This window comes from Mytilus californianus, unplaced genomic scaffold, assembly GCF_021869535.1.
Source record: "Mytilus californianus isolate M0D057914Y unplaced genomic scaffold, xbMytCali1.0.p SCAF_3, whole genome shotgun sequence".
Taxonomy (NCBI): Eukaryota; Metazoa; Mollusca; class Bivalvia; order Mytilida; family Mytilidae; genus Mytilus; species Mytilus californianus.
In genome coordinates this window covers 112,952,287-112,968,327 of record NW_026262679.1, presented here as the reverse complement: position 1 = coordinate 112,968,327, position 16,041 = coordinate 112,952,287, and the positions used below count along the sequence as shown (strand labels likewise).

Sequence of the window (16,041 nt, the reverse complement as noted above, 5' to 3'; positions counted from 1 at the left end):
ACAAATATTAAAAAAAAACAAAAACAAAACACTGCAAAACTGTATTGACATTGTCACTTAAAATCAAATAAATTTACTTTATGAAATGTATTGATAATAACTTGTTTATAATCCTTATTCAATTTCACTTGTCATAAACAGTTTTTTGTGAAAGGGTTTTTGACAGCACATTTAAATATTTGAACTCCTGACTATTTTAGGTTACAATTTTGGGAAAGGCAGAACTGATATCCACTGAAAAAATAAAGGAATTAGAGGCTAGAAACAATGAATTGAAACAGAGGCTTGATTTGAAAGAGGAATTTGAAGCAGATGTTACTTTTGAGAAAAATCTAAATGACACAATATCAGAACTTCAGACTGAAAATGATTCTTTGACAATGAGATGTTCAGAATTGGAAGAAAACGAGGAAATATTGAGAAATAATTGGGAGAAAAGTGCTCAAGAACACATCAATAGGATACAATCTCTAGAGGAAAAAATTGAAAGCTTAGAGTCGAGTAATATCGAGCTGAAGAGTAAATTGGAAGAGCAGGATACTGAAGCAGACGCACATCGACCATCATTAGCTATTGAGCTTTCAGAAGTTGACCAATCAAAAGATGATTCTCAAATCAATCAAACCATAGAGTTTTTGCTCCACCGGATAAATAACTTGGAAAGTACATTAAGTTCATTGGAGGAGGCAAAAAATACAAAAATTGAAAGTTTACAAGAACAAATTGCCAAATTAAAAGAGAATGAAATTAGATTGAGTGAGACTGTTAGTGAAATGGAGCGTGAAGAAAAAGAATTGAAATGTCAATTACAATTTAATCAAGGGAAAAGGTATTCAAATGATGCTGTTGTACAGTATGAAGGCAAAATCCATGAATTACATCGGTCACAGGAAAATCTGCTTGAGCATTTAGATTCAATGGAAGATCACGAGTCAGACTTGAAAGAAAGAATGAGAGAAATGGAGGAAAAATATGAAAGAAAAATTGACCATCTAGAGAAAGAAATAGCAAATTACATAGAACAAGAACAGATATTTACAGAAAAAATTTGCGAATTTGAGAAATTTGAAACAGAAATGATGGAAAAGTTAGATGCTGCTGATGAAGAAAACCAACAATTAGCAGAAGAAAATAGACAACTTATTGACAAAGTGTTAAAAACTAGTCAACCTGATAGAGAATTAGAGGAGAGTGAAACATCTGGAATTAATGGTCAGACTGAAATGATTGATCAATTAAATAATGAATTAAGTGAAATAAAAACTGAAAAGTGTCGCATAGACGAACTCTTACAAAGAACTGAAACTGAACTGCAACAAGTCCAGTCGGAAAATGACGATTTAAATGAACGCTTGATAGAACTTGATTCATCCGAGCAGGAGTGTTTAGAAAAATTACATAAATACGAACATCAAGGTGCAGAGTTAACACACCTCCGTAAAAAGGTAGATGTACTAGAAGATGCTGAGATAAAGTTAATGGATCGAGTGACTGAACTTGAAGAGATAGAGCAGGGCCTTAGGGCTCAGTTAGACAATAATAACAAGGATGTTCAATTATGTGTTCATGATCAAGAAACTGACACGAATGACCTCAATGATAACATTCCATCATTGTCGACAGAAGGTGAAATCCCTCTTAATGACACTTGTGTTGAGGAATTCTGTGTTAAATCCCAGGCTTTAATCTCCGAAAGTAAGACTGACCACTTACGTTGTGATAAACAAACTGATACCATTGATCTGATGGATGTAAAAAGTGACGGATCAAACAGTCCTGGTAAGGTCACTGGACTGTTTGAACGTTTACAAGATTTAGAAAATGAAAATACAAGTTTGACGGAGAAATTGTCTAGTTTGACATCGACTGATAAACAAGTAAGACAGTTATCAGAAAAAATTAAAATGTTGGAAGGATCAGAGGATAAATTGATGGAGAGAGTCATGGAGTTGGAAGAAATTGAAGATCGTGTCAAAGGAGAGTTAAGGAGAGCAAAGGCAGCAGAGAATCGTCTTGCTGAAGTTGAACAAGAACTGTCAGAAGTACAATCAACAATGGAAGATATGGAAAACAAAGTGGAAAGTTTAGAATTAGAAAATAATACATTAAGAAATGAACTTAATTCCTCTGGTGTTAGCCAAGTACATAGTGAAGCAAACTTTGAAAAGATCTTGGAACTGGAACATGCCAAGGCTGATCTGACCAAAGAGAAAGATAGCTTATTGTTGCATTTGTCTGAGGAGAAAACTAAAGCTTTGAAAGCTGATAATGATTTAAAAGAATTACAAAATAAATTCAATGAAATTCAAACTAAACTGGATGAAACTGAAAATTCTGAAAAAAGTCTTAAAGATAATCTGAATTCTTTAGAAAAGGAAAAGGAAAAATTGTTAGACACTGTTGATGATTTAGAACATAAAGTTCAAACATCAGAAGAGGACATAGATCAGTTTGATATGTTGAAAGATAAATTGGAAGACAAAATTCAAAGGCTTGAAAATGAATTGGCTCAAGTGGAGGAAAGTGAGTTTGCATTGAAAAAAGATAATATTGAGGTGCACAAACTTAATGAACAGCTAACACAAGGGAATAAGGATTTGGAGGGTCGGTTGGAGGAGACAAGAAATAAGTTACGTGTGACAGAGGATGCAAAAACAGAAACAGAATCAAAACTTGAAAATTCTGAAAAATCAAATGTTGAATTACAATCAAATTTAGAAAGTGTTCAAAAATCAAAAGATGAAATTGAAAAAACAATTAAGGATGCAATAGAATCAAAGAAGACTGCAGAGAGAAAAATGGAATTTGCAGAAATTTCACGACAGCAAATGGAGAGTAAACTTAAAGAGATGGACCAACTATATGAAGAAGTGCAATCAAATTTAGAAAATTCTAAAAAGACGATTCTGAGTTTAAAAAGAAAATCATTAACTGCTGAAACATCAAGTATGGAGTTCCAGCTTAAAGTAGAGAAAGCCAACAAGGCAAAGAGTGATGCTGAAAAACAATTAGAAATAGTAAGAAAATCAAATAGCTATTTACAATCAAAAGTGATGAAAGGATCGGGATCAAGATTAAGTTCTGATAATAATCAAAACTCAGTGGAAAGTATCCACACAGATACATGTATGACATGTGGATCAAATCTGAAACTGCCAAAACAGTTGTCCACATTCCAGGGTGGATTAGATGATTTAGTTCAGGATTATAGGGACCAATTAGAACTGGATACATCTTCATCCACTGACTGTATACTCCCAAGTCATCTGGTAAGTAAAAATATACGTTGATTCTGTACTTTATAAAAGATATAACATCAACTGCCAAAAAATATTTAACACTGATACAACAACTGAAATTTGATTGGTTCAGAAAACAAACAAAGAACAATAAAATAAACAAAATATTTTATTAAACTGGAAGTGAATTCAAACTAATACTTAAATTTTGAATATCAGTGAAATTCAAAGTTTTTACAAAACTCAGAGATTTAGATATTTATTGAAAGAAATAATGAATGTATTTTATTAATATAGTGATATTGAATTTAGGTGTACAACTTAGAATTGGCAATAGCCAAAATCAACAAATCGTCTCAGAATACAAATTTTTTGTCTACAAACATAAAAATTAATATCTTGTTTTATACTGCAACTGGGCTATTTGCACAGTCAGATTGCATTGACAGTATATTCATTTGTGATTTACAGTCACTGACCATTCCTAATGTGTTTCTGTAGAGTTTTATTTTGATGCAACACCAATAAAGGAAAAAGGTTTCTGGAATTTTTATGTAGTCCGCTTCAAATTGAAACTTGATGGTTTTTACCCAAAATATTTCATTTGGAACAGTTGTGAGTGCTGTAGTATAAACCATACATCGTTTTGTTATATAAATTTTATTTGTACTTGGCTGGTAATGTGATTGGCAAAATCTTGCATCCTGTTTCTAAGCCTTGTACAAATAAATTTTATATTCGGAGACAATGTACCTGGTATAGTTATTCTATATATAAAGTTTAAACTCATCATGTGTAGATGAAGAATAGCAATAAAAAATATAGTGTTTTTGGCTATTTTCAAAGTTTCCTTTCCTTTTCTGAATGTTAATTTTTCATCTCAGTGGAGTGATATGGGTTTTTCTCATTTGAGTAGAACAAGAATGCATGATATTGTATGTCATTCATGTTGCATAGGAAAATATTGATATAAAACAGATTATCATTGTCCTTCTAACTGGAGGAAGTTTTTCTGATTTATCTCATCTCAGATCTATCACCCATCGATGATATTGTAGCAGAGAAATTCCTGTTGTTTACAGAATCAAAGTTAATCTATAAGAATTTTTTCTTTCTCTACTTTCTAGTATTTTTATCCCCTGTATAACCAGCCCATATTTGTTCTTTTCCTGATTTAAGGTACAGGTTAATGTCAAAGATATTATTTCTATTGTCCTGCTGTGCTCCTGTATTATCCTAATCATTAGTGTAAAGGGGATGATTAAAAGTTTTTAAAATATGGTAATATTATAGTGACAAGTAAAACTAAAACAGCAGGAAACTACTTAAACATCTTAACTGGACAATCAAAACAACAACAAATAAACATCAAAACATTGACCTCTAGACACAACATGTTATAAAGGTGTAAACTATTGTCCAGTCATCGGAAGGACATTTATATCTTATTCTTCACTTTTGTTAAAGTTTTGTCCTGAAGCTGAATGAAATAACAAAATGTCTGGATGATCATAGCTATAAAATAAATTTATTGGATTTAGAAAAGAAAACAAACTTAAGGTGATTGTCTGGTATAAGTGTGAACCTTTAATAAGAGGACCACAACATCTTAATACCAGTGCAGTGTGTTTTCATTAAATTTGCTATTTTAGTCTATTTGAGTATTATTTTTTTTTATAAATTTTTGAATTGAAACCCTGTTTTTCTGATTTTAATAGTGATGTTCAAAATGACTGTATAAGTAATAAGAGTAAATCAGGTGAGAAAAAACATGTACATTTTTCGTCTTAGAAGGAAAAGGAAACTGATATTAACAGATGTATTTTGTCTGTCCTTTGTCAATAGGTTTTTCTTCCCCATGTCATGTTGTTTGTCACAGTTCACACAGTTGAATATTGATTTATCCTGACAAGGTCATAGACAAGGTCATAGGCAGACAGGATCAAAATATCTGTAGAACACTTTTAACACTCTTTTTTTTTACTATAAACTGATTTCGGATGTGAAACCTATACAAAAATACAAGATCCCAATATAAATTTTATTCTTATTTGAAGCTATTCTGCATCACCTGATTTTTTTTTGGCTGATTTAGAACTATGATTGCACTGCATGATCATAAGGGCCCTGCATCTAGGATTAGGTAGCCCTTATGGCCCCACAACAATTTTTGAAAACAAAACAGTACTTAGTTTTTGTTAAAAAAAACTTCAAATTTTGAGAAATATTTTTTTCTTGTGAATAGAAAAATTCCAAAAGCATGGGTAAGAGGCAAATGAAATCCTTCACAGTTGCTGTGCATAAAATGTAGATTTTGTTAACTTTTATTTTTGGGGGAAATTTGCAAATTAGATTTGTTGAAAAAGTAAGTTTTTGTAAAAAAAAACAATCACAAATTTTGAGAGATATCTTTTTGTGCCAGGATTTCAATGAAAATTGGAAAATATGTATAATTACAAGATATTTTTTTAAATTAGAAAAATAATTGTCAAATACTGGTTAATTAAGCACAAATTTTGAGAAAATGTTCTTGCTAAGCATGAAAATTAATATAGAGGTATAAAATGTCATTCCAAAGTGATTTCAGTGGTAAAATTTGCTGATTTTTTATGAAACGGTATTAAATGTATTGCTTTGCTTGTATCAAATTAAAATTTGTTTTTGTGCCTCACATGAAAATGTGTGAGTTGGACCCTTCCTGACATTGTCAGTTTTCTGATATAACTCATCAGAATAAGGTCCATCTCATCCTTGTATTACATGAAAAGAATTTAATCCAGACAACAGTTTCATAAGAAATGTATTCTTTTTTGCAGATGACCTTAGACGAACCATTCCAAGTTATAATGAAAGATCTTATGACATGTAAACTTTGTATAGTGAACAGAATATCTGGTCTACAGGAACAAGACAAGTCACTCAGGTAGGTCTTCTGAGGGGGTCAGGACAGGTCAATGAGGGTGGAAGGGGTCTGTTGACATGTTAAGTTTGTATAGTGAACAGAATATCTGGTCTGCAGGAACAAGACAAGTCACTCAGGTAGGTCTTCTGAGGGGGTCAGGACAAGTCAATCAGGTAGGTCTTCTGAGGGGGTCAGGACAAGTCAATCAGGTAGGTTTTCTGAGGGGGGTCAGGACAAGTCAATCAGGAAGGTCTTCTGAGGGGTCAGGACAAGTCAATGAGGGTGGAAGGGGGTCTGTTGACATGTTAAGTTTGTATAGTGAACAGAATATCTGGTCTACAGGAACAAGACAAGTCACTCAGGTAGGTCTCTGGAAGGGAGGGGGTCAAGACAAGGACAAGTCACTCAGTGGGAAGGTGGTCTAATGATAAATGTATAATGAACAGATAATCTGGTTTGCAAGAACAAGTTACTAAGGTAGGTCTCCTGAGAGGGATCAGTACAAGGCATTCAGGGGAGGGGGTCTAATCACATGTAAAGGGATCAAGACAAGTCACTCAAATTGGTCTTCAGAAGGAATCAAACCAATTTACTTAGGTGGGTCTCCAAAGGGGTCCAGGCAAGTCACTCTAATCTATCTAAAGAAGGAATCAAGAAAAGTCACTTAAGTGGGTCTTCAAAGGTGGTCAATACAAGTCTCTGAGAGGATGGGTCTAGTAGATATAGCTCTTTACACTGAATGTAATGTCTATCTCCAGGAACAAGACAAGTGTAATAGTTTGGGTCACACAGGTATACTGTTTGGATTGGGTGACGTAGAATTAATAACTCAATGTTAAATAGTGAGGCTACAGCACTATGAAATGTCCATGTACAAAAATAAAACCTTGATTTTTTGGTATAATTAAATAAATGAAGGAAATCTTGGTACACATGTTCTAAACTTGGAAAAGTTAAAGATGTAAGTTTTATATACATCCCACTTATTAGCGACGCCCCTATTTAGTAGTCCATTAAATAGGCTGTTGTGGAATGTACATGATTCATTTCTCTATTCAACTTACTAATTCACTTTATATTCTAATATATATGGAATGCAAAATTATATGATAATAATAATGATGATAATATCATACTACAAATAAATAGAGGAAAGTTGTATATAGTACCACTATCATAATGGGTGGGGTACATTTTGTGGTATGATGAAATTTGATGGTTGAACGATAGGTACATATTTACATTGAATGGAAAAAAAATACTGTAGTTTATATTACATGTTGTTTTTTGCTGAGTCAGGAGAATTGCCAAAACTGTACTGTTTTCAGTATTTCTTTAACGACCTTATTTATGTATGCCAAAGAATGTCTTATCGGTAATTAGCTAAAGATCTAATTGAAAACTTTTAAATACCAGAATATTTTGGTTTTAAATATTTCATGAAGATATTTTGCAATTCTTTTCCATAAAACAGCATTTAATAACTGAAAACTTTTTGAAATATAGTAAACAATCCATTTCCATTACAAGAAACTCATTCTAAAAATAGATATTAAATGGAAATAAGAATTGGATCCCACCCATAGATCTGTAACTCCAATATTGATCTTCTACCTGTTTTATTAATTAACCTTTAATTAAGTGGTCATAGAAAAGAATACCTTGCCATTTGGCATCAGTTTCTTCTAGGTCAATAATTAATGTCTTAAACAAATAAAGTTAGATTGATTATTGATTGACTTTAGTTAATCTTACCTGTCCAGGTAATCTAGGTGTAAATATATTAAATGTTGACTACATGCTGTATCTTGTAAATCAAACACTTGGAATTTTACTCTCAATAAAGGTAAACTTTACTTATCATTTTGTTCATTCTACAAATTTGTAAACAAACTTTGAATTGGGAAATTTTTGAAAGAATGTATATATTTGTGATGCTGTAGATTGTCAGTTCTTGGCATTCTCTGATGAGACATTGTCATATATGTTGTCAGTTTTTAATCATTTGATTGAAATCATGTTAACATCTAGGGATATGGCTTTTTATACAAACTGGGTTCATACCAAGCATTGTTTTTTATAGATAGTTTGCACAATAGACAGTAAAACTAGATGTTATTTATGTTTTTTTTTGAAAGTGTTGTCTAGAACTTTTTAAATTTATTTCAAGGGAAAAGTGTTTGTCACACTGAAAACAGTTTTACTTGTTGACCTAAATAATGACTTTGGCCTTCATTGATTTTGATAATACTTGAAATATTAAAACAAAAGTAATGCTTGTTGTATAAATGCTATTATGAATTCATACTGAAGTCATTGTTGACCAATGATAAGACAGTTATATTAAGTTTATATCGCTTCCCTCAAAATGATTTTAACATATATATTCTATTATCTAAAGTATCACACTCTTAAAAAAGAAATTATTGGTAAAAATCCAAATTACGAATATCCTAAAATTAAATGAAGTTGAAATCTGAGTTGATTGACATTTATAAGGTTGTATATCAAATACAGCAAAACAGCCTAATGAAAACAAGGCTTACATTACATAGGGTCCATTGATCTCCAAGAGCAAAATTGTCAAATATATGTGATCCCTATATTGATGAAAGAAATTGCTTTTGATAAACTGTGGTTGAATAAGTTCATTATACTAAGCAGTTCTAAGAGAATCGTGCTGACAAACAATTTCAATACCTGACATAGTTTCGTAAATTTCTTTTGTCAGTCAAAAGTTTTAAAGGAATTTACAACACCCTGACAATTAAACCTAAAGAAGACATTAAGATAGTTTAAATGCTTGTTTACTTTGTGAGATTGAATACCTGAAGGTATTTAACCCAGATCATTATAATCATGGAAAATAGTCCAGGAGATGTCCCAAAATATTTAGATATACACTATAAAGCAAAAAATACATGTAAATTAAAAACTCAATTGTGACTTGCAGGGTTTCATGTTTAATATTGCAGTCCATAAATAATGTGACCAAATTATTGTTTTATCATCAGTCCTTACAGGTTAGGTTGCATGAAATTTGACCAAAATTTTTAAAGAGATTTAGTAAACAAGTTTTGTTCATTAGAATTATGATCAATGGAAGAAAACATGCCTATAATCTTATAGAAATGAAACCAATTTCCATAAGACAAGAATGTAGACAAATTAAAAGAGTAAACTGTTAAGTCAGATCTGTTGAAACACTGAACAATCTCAGTGATACAGGAATAGTAAACCAGTTTGTTAAGAAATGGCAAAAGTTTTTCTGAAAGCTGTATCATGAAATCCCTTTTCTGGTTAAGGAGCAGTTGTGGATACATAGGGCCTACAGACAAATTACAAAACAATTGTACCAATAGACACATCATCACTATAGACACATTATCATTATAGACTCCGATCCCCTGCTTTACTTAATGGAGTATAAAAAGTATGATATGCAAAATTCTTATATTCTAAAGGTTCAAATTTAAATCTGACTGCATAACATATTTGATAAAAATTAAAAGGATTGCACTTATGTGAGTGTGTGGTATTTCCTTTAGACTGTAAACAAAAAGTCGTCATGTTCAGTAATCTGATTAATTTGATTATTAAATCACTTGAATTATTTTTGCCTTTTATTAAAACCTTATAGAAAGTCTTATTGAACCTGATTAAAGGGAGTTTTATATCTTACCAAGAACTTCACATCAATAATTATATAGAATTCTCATATTGCATTCTCATATGAATATGACTGTTGTTATAAGATGCATTGGATATGACCTTAACTAAACAGTTGAATAGAATGATGGTTATTTTACACCTCTTTTTAAATAGACTTCATAAGTTACCTAGGAACCATAGTTCTGTAAAAGGTACTTATGAATTCCAGTAGATATGCATAGGTCTAATTGGTCTTTGGTATTTACCGGTAATTAAAGGAATACCTGTAAAGTGAAAAATACAGATTTTATAAGTATATTTTGACTATAAAAGGTACTTTAACAGATAGGCCTTGTGGAATACAGTTTTATTCATCATATTGTAAGTTAACATTTATAGAAAGTAAGAAGATGAGGTATGATTGCCAATGAGACAACTCTTCACCAGAGACCAAATGATGCAGAAGTTAACAATGAGCAAAACCCATACCGCATAGTCAGCTATAAAAGGCATGGAAATGACAAATGTAAAACAATTCAAATGAGAAAACTAACGGTAACATTTGTTTACCAATTAATTATTTATGTCTTGCAGTCATCACATTATTCAGGTACTAATCTATAATTACTCCTAGTCTGATATAGTAAAAAAATAAAACATAGTGACTTACAGTAAATCTTAATTCATTAGGAGTCAAATTTGGAAATTGTTACTGTATCCATTTTAAAAAAACTAATATAAATGCCTTTCTTTTTAGCTGTTTCTGAAAAAGAGTACAGTGGGGTCTTTGAAAGTTCTATTTCTGAAATCTCAAAAACCATAGAATATTCACCATACACTTTATGTAAAAATATGTTCTATAGCTAACAATCCATAGAAATTTATGGATGTACCACAAAAGTTTTTTTTTTCGGAACAGCCATTTGGCCATTATGGTCATATGACTGTAACCAGTCGGGAACCTCGACATTTTAAGACTTTGGTCAATTTAGATCTAGACATATAGTATAAACACTTGTCTATTTATTAAGACTATATATGAATAATATAGTTATGTGATATGTGTCCTTGGGACAGTAACCCAATGACACAAATAACCATTAGAAAAAAATATATGAGATATGTGTCACCTCATTTTTCTAAATCAGGGGTTTGATCAGGCTGAAAAACTAATTAAACCTAGCACCATGTTTATATGTCTTTCACAGTTCTGAATTTCAATGATTGATGTTCATTATCCTCATGTATTTGTCATTCAGGGATTCATTTGACTTTGGTGGCAAATTTATGTTAAATTTATTCACAACTTTCCCAGACTTTGTGGATTATAGAGCTGTACAAACTGTATAGATGGTTGTCTATTGTTCTATATATTGACCTCTAGATGTCTTTGGGTTTTTTTTTTTGGTGTCATTGAGTTACTCTCTGAATTATGTATACCTTATATCTCATGAATTAAAATTTGTAACCTTCTGACAATACCATTAAATAAAAACTTATCATACAACTATTTAACTTTAACTTTTGTCTTTTCAGAGATGCTAACAAGTTGTTAGAGAACCATTACAAGTCAGAGATAGAGGAATTGAATAAATCTATATCAACTGTCCAAAAAGATAAAGTTACACTTCAGGAAGAATTATCTGTGTTGGAGAAGAAAAACCAAGAATTCCATCAACGACCAGAGCAAAAGTTGACCCAGAATGTAGATACTGAGGACAGTTCTAGTCAAACTAATAACTCTGACGAAGACCAAGCCAGAGAACCCTTAACCATGACGGGAGAAATAGAAAAGCCAGAAGATATTCTTCGGCAGAGAATCATGGAGTTGGAAAAATTAGAAAAACATTTAAAGAAACAGGTAATGTAGTCCAGTATTCATGTATAATAAATACATGTATTATAATAAGCATGATGATAATATGTGGTATGATTGCTAATGAGACAACTATCCTCTAGATAACAAAGGACCAAAATGTTCTGAATGTGTATGTTTGGATAAAAAAGAATCTTGTTCCAGACAGGTAGCTCTTTTCATACTTTCTATAAAAGGAGAGTATTGGGTAAAGGTCAGTTGAGACAAGAACAAGCTGATTAAAAGACATATCCTGTGTCTATTCTATGCTTGCTGACAAGGATCTGACAACGCGCTGTTCTACTTTTGGTTCTGGTAATAAGTACACCAGCAAACTAAATAGTTATTGAAATACAAATTGCTGTATTATTGTCTGTTAGGAAATCAAAAAAAGCAAACAAATTGTTCATAAAAACTAAGAATAATGTTATGATTGTGCTTTACAATATCAAAAACATTTACTAATCAGATATGAAACTCTCCTAGACAAAACAATACAAGAGAAAAGTATAAAACAGATGATGAGTGTCTCAATAAAAGGTTTAAAACAGATGATAAGTGTCTCAATAAAAGGTTTAAAACAGATGATCTATTGTTTATTACATGAGAAGATTTTTTTAAAACAATACATTAGATTTTATTCCTAAACAAACTGCAGAAATTTGGCATCTTACAAAGTCAATATAAAATCATTTACAAAACATTTCCTATCTTAAACTTTTATATTGATGGTATGGTTGATGTGAGCATATTATATCTTTATGCTGTATACAATAAGATGCTTTCAGTATTCTGTAACACTTTTGATAGGATGCTACATGTTATTGTTGTCTTGTTGATGATAATTAAGGGACACACATTTAACTAGTCGTCCTGAGTATGCATGAAATATTTGCTACTGAATATTAAGCAAAAAATAAGCAAATCATACATTTTTGATTAGAGGCAAAGATGATAACAATTGCTAATATTTTCTGTAATTTATACTTTATGGATGATAACTTTCAAAAGCAAAAGTGTGATGCATTATAAGATTATATCAATATTCCTTAATAAAGATATGATTTTTACGTTTTTAAGGTAGCAGATTTAGAAAGTGATAGAGAAGAATTGCATGATATCACAAGGAAAGACAAAGCTTTGATTCATGAACAGAATGTGAAAATAAGGGAATTACAGCTAGCAGAGAAAATGTTAAAGGTTCAAGTCTCAAACTATGAAGCCTCAGAAAATAAGTTATACAAGAAAGTTGGAGAACTTGAAAATGAAATAAGCAAAATGGAGGACAGAATAAGTGATCTTGAAATTCTAGAAATGAGACTAAAAGAACTCGTAAGGAAATATAAACTAGATGAAGAAGTGTGGTTATCAAAATCTGCCAATTTGGAAACATCAGTCTCAGAATTAACTGTCTCTGAATATAATTTGAAAAAGCAATTAGAAAATGTTCAAAAGGAGAAATTAAGTTATTCAGAAAAATCAGAATATTTGGCATTACGATTGAAGGAATTAGAAAATGCAGAAGCTAATTTAGTTCAGAGAATGAAAGACCAGGAGAATAAAGAAAAAGCTATGAATCAAAGACTAGGGGAATTAGAAAGTTCTGGAAGTAGCACAGAGGCACAAGCTGTGGAACTTCATAATTCAAACATAGTGTTAACACAACAATTAAATCAAGCTATTCAGGAAAACGGTGCTTTAGTCCATCAGACCTCTCAGTTACAAAGTCAGCTGATCATGTTGGATCAACAATGTGTTTCCTTACATGAAGCTTACTCACAACTCAAGGAAGAAAAACATGTGTTAGAAAAGTCTGAGAAGGATTTGGAGAGTAAAGTGAAGGCAAAACGGTTATCTGGAGTTGATATCGAGGAACAATTACATAAACTGGAGGAAAATGAGAAAATGTTGAAAGAAAAAATCAGTACATTGCAGAGAAGTGAAAATAGACTGAAGTATAAGGTTCAACAAATAGAAAGTTTTGACAGTCAGGTAAGCTGTTTTATTTCCAGGATACTTAAATAGTATCCAGAATATCAAAACCAAATCATAGTCTATGCTCAATTATCTTTGTTGAAACTTGTAATTTTTGTGCATGCTAAACGCTAGACATTACAACAGATTTCAATTGATTGCTGTATAACCATGTCTTTATCCCATTCAAATTAAGTTAAATAAGTATGATAAAACAAAGTGAATTGGTTTTATATGTACATACAGGTAACAAAAGTTACTGAACTGAATTCAATGTCGTCATACTCAGTACATTCCTCTGTACATATATTAATAGTATGCTAAAAACTATTTGATGTTTTTTATTCCCCTGACGTAGGCAGCGAAGGCATTACGTGTTACCCTTGACCATCCTACAATCCATCTTTCCATGATTTTTTTTAATCAAACCATATACAGAGATATTAATGGCATTATGCATTATCATATTTAATAATTTATTTTCCAAAAAGTTATTCTTGTCCCATTCCCATTGTCACATGTTATTTATAGTATTAAAACAGCTGTAATTTTAAGTGTTAATTGCCTAATTTCAATATTTTGATAAAAAATTACATTAAAATTTAAGTTAATATCTTTGCAAAAATAAATGTATACCAGGTATATCTATAAATTTTTTTATAATATTCACAGGAATTATCAGAGGTGTCAGAAAGTAAAATACCTCATAAACTGGAGGAATGTCAACAAAGATTGGTCATTCTGAGGAAACAGAATATTCACTTGAAGAGCAGATTACTGGAGTATCAGAACCTAGCGTCTTCAAAGTCAGTAGTCAAACTCCCACAGAAGGAGTATAAACAGATGGAGGCACGTGTGGCCCTGATAGAGCATACAGAAGCTCAGTTACATAATGTTGAGCAGTTGAATGCTCAGTTACAACAGAGAAATGACCAGCTGCTACAGGGAAAGGTTTGTACTACACATATAGCTATATTTCATATTGAATTTGTAATGTCAAATGTTTTCCCTATGGCCTCCGTGCAAGATTACTCTAGGTAGCTGGTTGCCATTTTCCCATACGAATCACAACTTCAAACATGGTCATGATGGTAGAGGGTTTTAATTGGTCTTTTATTTCAAATATTGTGAGGTACAGTAAATCTACTGGGATGTAATAGATTTTCTCCATTACCTTCTGTATTGATAGATTGAAACACATTTGAGGTGCTGAGTTTTATATTTAACATGTTTCAAAGGTTTAAATAATAAATATTTGTCTTACATTGAGTAAATTTTGTCTCATTTCTCATTTGAAATCTTTCTGAAACACATATAAACATTGTCATCATTGTAATGATGTTTTAGTTGAAAGGTTTATGGGAAGTGGCCTTAACTGGAAAGTACAGAATACGTATATTAAATATAAAAAAAATCATAAGAATAATGAAATTCAGTACTTTGTATGTATTTTACAGCAAGCCCCTGAAACTGAAGAAGAAATGAAAATTTTAAAGGAAAGATTGAAACAGAATGAAGTTCATCTTCAGGTAATACATGTAATAGTAGCATTGTATTAGATAATATTATAGTACAAGATAAGTAAGTTTTTGTAGTTAACTCAACATTGTTTGGTTTAATTGCATCAGAACCTATTATAAATACAGCTTCTGGTTTCCAAAATACTGCAGATTATATGTAGATATTCAATAAGCTTGCCAGAAACTTTATGAAAGCCTTTGAATATAAATGAATCTTAATGCAATTAGCAACAACATTGGGATGGCAGAAAAAAATTGTACAACGATAAGTTATAACACATGCAAAAATATTATATAATATCTTTGCATCCTTTATTTTAGCTATGAAAAATAGAAATACTGTGTGAAGAATCTTTTGAAAGAATCAATACTTTTTTCCACTTATTTACAATATAAGAATTAAATTAATAGCCAATGTTGTTTAATGCATAGTGATTAACTTGTTCAATAAACATACTTTACAAATTCATCAATAAATATGTGTTCATATATTTCAGATTTTCAGACAGCTTGCTATAGATGGTCAGTGGGATGAGATTCTCCCTATATTAAATTCAGGTAATGTACAAATTACTTCTGTATAATTTGTAGTAAAGTTGAAAGTTACACTGCCATGAACCATTAATTCTGCAGTGAAATCCAGTCTTTATCAAGCAGTGATTTCTAACTACAAGAATATTTAGTAGTAATGTTTTTAAATAACTATTGCTAGGATTTCAGACAGCAGAGATAAGACACTACGGTACATAGGAGTGGAGAATTTCAAAAGAAAAATGCCATTTTAACGCTGATCTTATTTTTTTCAACATTAGAAATCCTTTTACCTTTATCTGGTCCATATACAAATAAAGTTTTGAAATTGTCATTTTGATAAAAAAAAGAATACCTTAGATTTTTAAT

General features: G+C 31.2%; 1 protein-coding gene across 5 annotated transcripts in view; it reads left to right on the top strand.

Moving 5' to 3' along the window:
• Positions 1-16,041, top strand: part of LOC127735859 (golgin subfamily B member 1-like) — an 81,633-nt gene that overhangs the window by 41,961 nt on the left and 23,631 nt on the right. For all 5 annotated transcript variants that reach the window (XM_052246257.1, XM_052246256.1, XM_052246258.1 and 2 more), the window contains 7 exons: positions 201-3,269; positions 6,056-6,162; positions 11,329-11,653; positions 12,728-13,639; positions 14,294-14,572; positions 15,079-15,150; positions 15,639-15,699. In XM_052246257.1, the coding sequence (XP_052102217.1) occupies positions 201-3,269; positions 6,056-6,162; positions 11,329-11,653; positions 12,728-13,639; positions 14,294-14,572; positions 15,079-15,150; positions 15,639-15,699 (4,825 nt within the window). The remainder of the gene's footprint in view (positions 1-200; positions 3,270-6,055; positions 6,163-11,328; positions 11,654-12,727; positions 13,640-14,293; positions 14,573-15,078; positions 15,151-15,638; positions 15,700-16,041) is intronic.